Source organism: Cololabis saira, chromosome 3, assembly GCF_033807715.1.
Source record: "Cololabis saira isolate AMF1-May2022 chromosome 3, fColSai1.1, whole genome shotgun sequence".
NCBI lineage: Eukaryota > Metazoa > Chordata > Actinopteri > Beloniformes > Belonidae > Cololabis > Cololabis saira.
In genome coordinates, this window is record NC_084589.1 from 44,873,878 (window position 1) to 44,882,606 (window position 8,729).

At 41.7% G+C, this 8,729-nt stretch overlaps 1 protein-coding gene across 1 annotated transcript; it reads right to left on the reverse strand.

Moving 5' to 3' along the window:
• Positions 1-7,195: 7,195 nt before the first annotated feature.
• On the reverse strand, positions 7,196-8,468 carry LOC133440423 (zinc finger protein 239-like). The gene has a single exon (XM_061717680.1). It carries the CDS (start codon positions 8,318-8,320, stop codon positions 7,355-7,357), a length of 966 nt encoding a protein of 321 aa, XP_061573664.1. The 5' UTR covers positions 8,321-8,468; the 3' UTR covers positions 7,196-7,354.
• Between the last annotated feature and the right edge of the window lie 261 nt (positions 8,469-8,729).

Consider the following 8,729-nt stretch of genomic DNA (forward strand, 5'->3'; position numbering starts at 1 on the left):
CTTTGAAAACCTTCACGTTAATTGACTTCTGTATGTTATAAAAATGTCTCCCTTTTACACCGTTGTCCCACACCTTCTGCCATGAATCCCTCACTGCCTTTCTAATTCATGATTTTGCTTCACCTTTACCAAAAGGAATTTCCATAATTACCTCACTACTCAATTTCAATGCTCTTTTAGCAATATTGTCTGCTTTCTCATTGCCATCAACACCCATGTGGGCAGGAACCCAACAAAACTGCACAGTAATTCCAGTTCTGCATAACCTCCACAACACCATTAATATTTCCAACACTAGATCTTCTCTTATTGTTTTATTTGAAGTCAAACTTTGAAGGGCTGCAGTGGAGTCTGAACAAATGACATAGTTCCTTCTCGCAGTTACAGTAAGTATTTCATTTACCAACGAAAGTAATTAGAACAAAATGCATACAACATTCTTTTCATCACTGGTTTACTACGACTTCTGTCATTTAGCAGACGCTTTTATCCAAAGTGATTTACATCTGAGAAAACAACACAAGCAAGAAGGTTTAGAAAGAGTTTTATTTTTTCCTACACAATGAGAGCTGACGCAATTTATATGATAAGCTTCTGATTGTTAATATCAATATATAAAATAAAAATATTTTTAATTCATGTGTACTTGATTATTTGTCATAAAACATTTATGTTGTTAAGAAACTTTTATTGCAATGGGCTTCAAAATAATACACATGGTAAGTCTTTGAGACATTAAAACATTTAAATATCAAACTATCAAACTGATTTTGGTGTGAAATATATAGATATACAAGACTCATTTAAAGCTACAGTTTCCAACATTTAACCACTAGAGGGAATAAAGATCCCAAACTAACCCCCAAACTCAGAATGACGGTTCATTCATGCATGAATCACCCACAGGTTTTCTGCAGGGGTTTGAAGCCTCTTTTTCCTCCTATTGTGGCAGGTTGGAATTATATAAAGCAAGAAGTTTAATGCGTAATTAGGGGCGTGGCCTTTTGATTGGCATTAATTTGTCCAACCTGTAAGTAAATACTTTTTCTAAGATCTTAGAAAATGTTGGGAGTAAAGAATCAGGCCTGTAATTAGTGAATTGGTGTCTGTCTCCAGTTCTGTACAGTGGGATGACTTTTGCAGTTTTCATTTTTTTTTGGAAATGTCCCAGTTCTGAGCGACTGATTACAGCTGTATGTCAGTTAACAATCCATCAATAACCTTTTTGACTATTGTCATATCACCACAGTCAGTTGACACCTTGTTTTTACATTTACTTACAATATATATGATTTCTCTCTCCTCCACAGCTGTGAGAAACATTGAATCTGGATTTCTACTTATTAATGTTTCCTTCCATCCATCAGCTGATCCAGGATCACACATTTTTCTGCCAGCTTTGGTCCAACACTCACAAAATACCTGTTAAAATGATTAACCACCTCATTCATATCATTAATGACTTCATCGTTATTGGTCAAATATTGTGGATAATTAGTCTGTCTTGAACTTTTTTTGTCTTGAACTAATTTTACGTTATTTTTAGTCCTTATTCATGAAGGAATTCATGTCCCTCTCCATGAAGGCAAGTGGTCTCAGCCCTGAAACAGCTATTTATACATTATTATAATTATTATTATTATTTTTTTAAATATTTTTATCCCGGTTTTTTCCCATTTTTACCACCACGTGCTCCTACCTAAGTGACAGTCCTGGGCATTGCCATCCTCTACCAACCCCCTTGTTATTAGGGCCCGAGCACTTGCAGTGCGAAGGCCCTATTGTATTTGCAGGAATTTTTATTAGGGCCCGAGCACCTTCAGTGCGAAGGCCCTATTGTATTTGCAGGAATTTTTATTATTATTATTATTATTATTATTATTTTTTTCCTGACAAAGTGATGGCCTTTTTGCCCCCCTTAACATGCCCAAAAAGTCACAAAATTTTGCACCCAAGTCAGGCCTGGCGAAAAATTTGATATTTAATGGTTTGCATTAATGGGCGTGGCAAAATGGCTCAACAGCGCCACCTAGAAAACTTTGTGCCTCAAGCCCCACGATACGGTTTGACGTACATGCACGAAAATCGGTACACACCTTTATCATGGCGCAACTGAAAGAAAAGTCTCTTGGCGTCATGCCCGAAACCAAACAGGAAGTCGGCCATTTTGAATTAGTCGTGTCATTTTGGCGAAATTTATGCCATTCCTTCGAAAGTTAATTCAGCCCGAACCGTAACGTGCACCCAGGTGTGTTATACATCAAAATGTGCGTCTCCATCCTGCGACAACACGCATTACTTTTCTCTTTCAAAAGCGCTTCCTGATTCAAACATCTGCCGGCCCCGCCCCCTGACCAATCAGTGGCGAGTAGGGTGATGACGGCCCCGCCCCCCGACCAATCAGTGGCGAGTAGGGTGATGACGGCCCCGCCCCCCGACCAATCAGTGGCGAGTATGGTGATGACGGCCCCGCCCCCCGACCAATCAGTGGCGAGTAGGGTGATGACGGCCCCGCCCCCGACCAATCAGTGGCGAGTATGGTGATGACGGCCCCGCCCCCCGACCAATCAGTGGCGAGTAGGGTGATGACGGCCCCGCCCCCCGACCAATCAGTTCCCTGTAATGTGGTGACCTCAGAAATATTCCCGGCTCAGCCCGGTTACAACCTTGGCAGAATGGTTACAGAAAAAGTAATAATTAAAATAGTAGGGTTTTACTAATATTTATAACTTACAAATATTTAAAAAATTAGGAAAAAAAAGTTCCAGACATTTTATCGCTATGTTGGTCTGTCCTAAGCCAGTAGGTCAAATTAAAGGAACAGCTGAGACTTAGCTCAGCCAGATTATTGCGGTCTTTGGTGCCAGAGGTTGGGAGTTCAAGCCTGGCAATATGCCGAAATTTTTGTAAGCAATTTTTGTGTTTTTTTTACATCAAAATGTTCGTCTCTGTCCTGTGACGACGCACATTACTTCTCTCTTTCAAAAGTGTTACCGTGACGACGCTAGACGCGAAAAAGCGCTCGTCTCCCTCATCTGATTGGTCCATATTTGATAGTTCTCCCAAAGTCACCAAATTTTGCATGCAAGCCAGGTTACAACCTTGGCAGAATGGTTACAGAAAAAGTAATAATTAAAATAGTAGGGTTTTACTAATATTTATAACTTACAAATATTTAAAAAATTAGGAAAAAAAAGTTCCAGACATTTTATCGCTATGTTGGTCTGTCCTAAGCCAGTAGGTCAAATGAAAGGAATAGCTGAGACTTAGCTCAGCCAGATTATTGCGGTCTTTGGTGCCAGAGGTTGGGAGTTCAAGCCTGGCAATATGCCGAAATTTTTGTAAGCAATTTTTGTGTTTTTTTTTACATCAAAATGTTCGTCTCTGTCCTGTGACGACGCACATTACTTCTCTCTTTCAAAAGTGTTACCGTGGCGACGCTAGACGCGAAAAAGCGCTCGTCTCCTTCATCTGATTGGTCCATATTTGATAGTTCCCCAAAAGGCACCAAATTTGGCATGCAAGCCAGGCCTGGCGATAAATTTGATATTTCATGGTTTGCATTAATGGGCGTGGCAAAATGGCTCAACAGCGCCCCCCGGAAAACTTTGTACCTCAAGCCCCACAATACGGTTTGATGTAGATGCAAGACAATCGCTACACACCTGTATCATGGCACAACTTAAAGAAAAGTCTCTTGGAGCCATGGCCGAAACCGAACAGGATGTCGGCCATTTTGAATAAATTGTGTCATTTTGGCGAAATTTATGCCATTCCTTCGGCAGTTAATTCAGCCCGAACCGTAACGTGCACCCAAGTGTGTTATACATCAAAATGTGCGTCTACATCCTGCGACACCACGCATTACTTTTCTCTTTCAAAAGTGTTACCGTGGCGACGCTAGACGCCAAAAGGCGCGCCCCCCCTTCATGTGATTGGTCCATATTTGATAGTTCTCCAAAAGTCACCAAATTTTGCATGCAAGCCAGGCCTGGCGATACCTTTGATATTTAATGGTTTGCATTAATGGGCGTGGCCTAACGGCTCAACAGCGCCCCCTAGAATACTTTTCTCTGCCATAACTTTTGAATGGTTTGACATAGGAAGTTGTGGGTGGTGTCATGGGACTTTGTACTGAGTTCTTAAGCTTCATTGGCCTTAATTAGCCCCGCCCCTTCTTCTGATTGGTTGTCCCGATTTTCTGCTATAACTTTGGAATGGTTTGACATAGAAAGTCCTGGGTGGTGTCATCAGATTCTTTATGGAGTTCTTAAGCTTCGTTGGCCTTAATTAGCCCCACCCCTTCTTCTGATTGGTTGTCCCGATTTTCTGCTATAACTTTTGAATGGTTTGAACTAGGGAGTCGTGGGTGGTGTCATGGGAATCTGTAATGAGTTCTTAAGCTTTGTTGGCCTTAATTAGCCCTGCCCCTTCTTCTGATTGGTTGTCCCGATTTTCTGCTATAACTTTGGAATGGTTTGACATAGAGAGTCGTGGGTGGGGTCATCAGATTCTGTATGGAGTCCTTGACCTTCATTGGCCTGAATTAGCCCCGCCCCTTCTTCTGATTGGTTGTCCCTTTTTTCTGCTATAACTTTTGAATGGTTTGACATAGGAAGTCGTGGGTGGTGTCTTTTCTGATATGCTTATGGGGGGCGGTGGCCGTGAGTGCGAGGGCCCGTTCATCGCTGCTTGCAGCTTTAATTATAATTATTATTACAAAAGTGCATCTCCACTCGTTGAGTTTGCACTTTGAAAGAGATTGAAAATGGACTGGTACCAAAAGCCAGGCTTGTTGCACGAGGTTTTGAGCAACTGCAAGTTTCTGCTACAGAAGGAATCTCCAACCTGTGCTTCAGTCTCTGAGGCTCCTTGTGGCAGGAAGTTATCAAAAACAATGGACACTGCATTTGATGGACATAAAATCTGCCTTCTTTCATGGACTAGAAATGTGGAGACATTTTCATGAAACCTTCTCCAGAGACCAACAGAGCAGATCATCTTTTTTTAACCCACATCAACTCCATGGTTCCTGACACAGTGGATTCCTATCAGTTTTCCTACCGTGCCAACAGATCAGTGGATGAAGCGATGGCTTCGGCTTCACTTCACCTTCCAACACCTGAGGGGTATTCCAGGAAGCAGGTTCAACAAAGTCCGAGTTTAAACCTGAACTCCGAGTTGACTTAACCTGAGATAGGAAACTCTGAGTTTTCGGTTCCAGAACAGCGGATATGAGTTAGTTCAATCAACTCTGAGTTTGTTAAGCTCGAGTTAAAAAGCCATCATCAGTAGAGCCCTGATTCAACGATTCACCATGGCAACCGGCAACAACAAAAGATCCACATACGTTTTCTTTTTTTTTTTACTTTATTTAACATTTCAATTTACAAAATCCCTTTGAGGAAACATTAGTTTGCATCTGAAGATCCACATACTTCACGCCACTGGAGCTAGAAGTGTTAATACATGCGTATGGCGAGTATGAGAGCATATTTTGAAAAAAAAAAAAAAACAGAGCTGCAGGAGCAAAGGAGAGAATTGGCGTGGGAGAAAGTTGCTGCAGTCAATGTGTAAGTTTGAATGCAGTATTCATTTAACATTTAAGCACACTGTCTTATAATATTACAGATGAAACCAGTGGTGGAATGGTATTGAAGGAAATGTTATTGTCATTTAGATCAGGGGCAGCCGCCACACCCGGCTTCAGGGGAAAATGTAAATGTGTTTTAATTTTTTTTTATACATTTATGGAATTACTCTGTGTCTATTTGTATTGATTTATTCTATTACTTAATACATATAAAATAACTACAAATGCATATCAGAACAACATGATGGATTTCACTAGGTATTATCTTTCCCAACGCTTTTTCTACTCTCTAACTCTGCTGCTTGCTGTCCGTGGTGCAGAAAACGGATGTGTATTGTGTAAAGGCCCATTGGCTGAATTGACGCCACTGAGGGAGGAGACGGAGAGAAACTCAGGCTTTATTGAAGTAAACCTGCTAGCGAGCAGGTTAGGTTCAGAGGCTCGGTTGCCATAGTAACTGACTCAGAGTTTGAGTTAAATCGCTTTCTGGAACTGAAAACTCCGGATTTCCCTCATCTCAGGCTTAACAAACTCAGACTTTTCACTAAACCCGCTTCCTGGAATACCCCTCTGCTCTCCAACCTGCAGATCTGCAGCTTCAAGACGGATCTCAACATCAGCTTTAGAATAAACCATGTGTCAGACGAGTTGTAAATCTAGTACAACTTGATTTTATACATGTGATTAAATAATATTGTTAATTTCATATTATTTAAATATGAAAAACGTACACAAATATGTTGTAACTTTAGCTTATATAGTTACAATAACACAGCATGGATCATTTGAATTACATTGTTTTTACTTAGTTTGTCCCATGAATTATAGCGATAATCTGATGTACGTGCAGCTCAGATTTAAAATGCTTAAAGCCTTTTACAGTTTTCAGCGAACTATGTATAACATCACAATATATCGCAAAATTTGAATACTGCAATATCGTATTGTATCGGGACTCAAGTGTCGTGATGCGTTTCCCACATCACACTCATTTCCTCATTCATCTTTAAACCAAATGTTCTTGTTTTCTAAATCAATAAAAACATTTTAAAGGGGAAATAAAAGCAAATCGTATCTGACTGCACTGACTTCTGAAATCTTCAAGGTTTTTTGTTTAATGCTGCAGACATCAAAGTTTATAAAATGGTGATAGATGGTTGGCTGTTCTGTTTCTGACGTGTTGATGGTTGCGTTTCTTCTTTTGTCCTCGTTTCTCTGAAGTTTCTTCATGTTTTTCAGAGGAACGTTTTAAAACCTGAACATGTAAATATATCAAACTTGGACTAAACTCTGAACGGAGTAGATGGAGAGAGTTTAACAACATGGAGCTGCAGATTAACTTTACAAAGAGAATGTGAGTGAAGAAGAAACAGACGGGAAAAAGAACGTGTGAGAGAGGCTTTGTATATGAACGAAATAAACTGTCACGTTTAAAGAAACTTCAGCACATACTAACAGCTCTTTATTTACACCGTGGAGACGGCAAGTTACAAACAGCAACAAATAATACAATTTTAAGAAGGAACAGGGATTCAAACAAACTCAATGCAGAACTTTAAAAAAAGTACACAACCACATCGTTCCCTCTGCGTCAAGTTGACGGAGAAGCATAAATCCGGGTTGAACCTGCAACCCTTGTGGGGAGGGGATTAGGCTCATCAGCCACAGGAGGTGGTGGTTGGACTTCTGCGGGTTCTTCTTCTGTGGGTCAGACAGGAGTGGACACCTGCCCCCGGAGGACGACAACATGAGCTTCATTTGTCACGAGTCACCAGACTTCTCCTCCGGGTGATTTTTCATGTGACTCAGCAAACCAATTCTGCGGCTAAAACCTTTGTTGCACGTCTTGCACAAATATGGCTTCTCGCCCGTGTGCGTGGTTATGTGGCTTTTAAGATCTGATAATCTCGTAAAGGTTCTGCTGCAGGTGTTGCACAGGTACGGCCTTTCACCGGTGTGGATCCTCGAGTGAATCACCAGGTTGCAATTTTGCGTGTAACTCTTTCCACATGTTTTGCAGATGTAGGGCTTCTCGCCCGTGTGGCTCCTCGAGTGAACCACCAGGTGGGAAACTTGCCTGTAATTCTTTCCACATGTTTTGCAGATGTAGGGCTTCTCGCTCGTGTGCGTGGTTATGTGGCGTTTAAGATCTGATAATTTAGTAAAGGTTTTGCTGCAGGTGTTGCACGGGTACGGCCTTTCGCCAGTGTGGGTCCTCGAGTGAATCACCAGGTTGGAACGTTGCGTGAAACCTTTTCCACATGTTTTGCAGATGTAGGGCTTCTCGCCTGTGTGTGTGGTTATGTGGCGTTTAAGATGTGATAAATAAGTAAAGGCGTTGTTGCAGGTGTTGCACAGGTACGGCCTTTCGCCAGTGTGGATCTTCTTGTGATCCATTAAAATACTACGTTTACTAAACTCTTTCCTGCAAGTTCTGCAAGAAAACACCTTCTTCCTCGTGTGGGTCCTGATCAGCTTTGATTTACAGTTGCTGTCTGACGGGAAAGCAGCATCTTCGTGGTCACCGTGTCGTCTCATTGGCTCCGGATCTGCAGTTTTACTGGAGTCTGAGCGTAAACTTTCAGTCCCTTCCTCATCTTTGTTTTGAGCTTCAGGAGAAGTGTGCAACAGCAGCTTGCCACAGTTTGGTCCTGGTTCACCATTTTCAACTTTCACATCAGCGACATTGACCAATGGAACATCCACCTCTACGTCCTCGTGCTTCATCTCCTGACTGCTGGAGTCTTCCTCCAGTTCTGTAGTCTGTGGATGCCCTGGTTCCTCCTGGTCCGGGCTGCAGCTCCTCTCCAGGTTATCCAGGTGCTGGTCACTGAAAACCCCATCCTCCTCCACCTTACAAACATTTTCTTGTGGGAGGTCTGGAATTACAAAAAGGGACAAAAAGATAGGATTTTTAACAAGTCAAAAGTGTTTCCCAGTGTTGATTGTTTGGTTGTATTTGTGAGGTTTAAAGTTTGTCCTGAACCTTCTGTCTTCCCCTTCAGCTATGTAGTATATTTGAAAACAAATGCATTACTCTGTGTGACCATTAGGCGGCACTGTGACTGTAGGAAATCTAGCAGAAAAATTGGAGTCTGGATCCAGAGATCTGAACTGTTTCTTGTCGCCAGTGGAA

What these genes read in the sequence shown, in the direction of transcription:
- LOC133440423 (XM_061717680.1), bottom strand. Translation starts at nt 8,320, where the DNA reads ATGAAGCACGAGGACGTAGAGGTGGATGTTCCATTGGTCAATGTCGCT.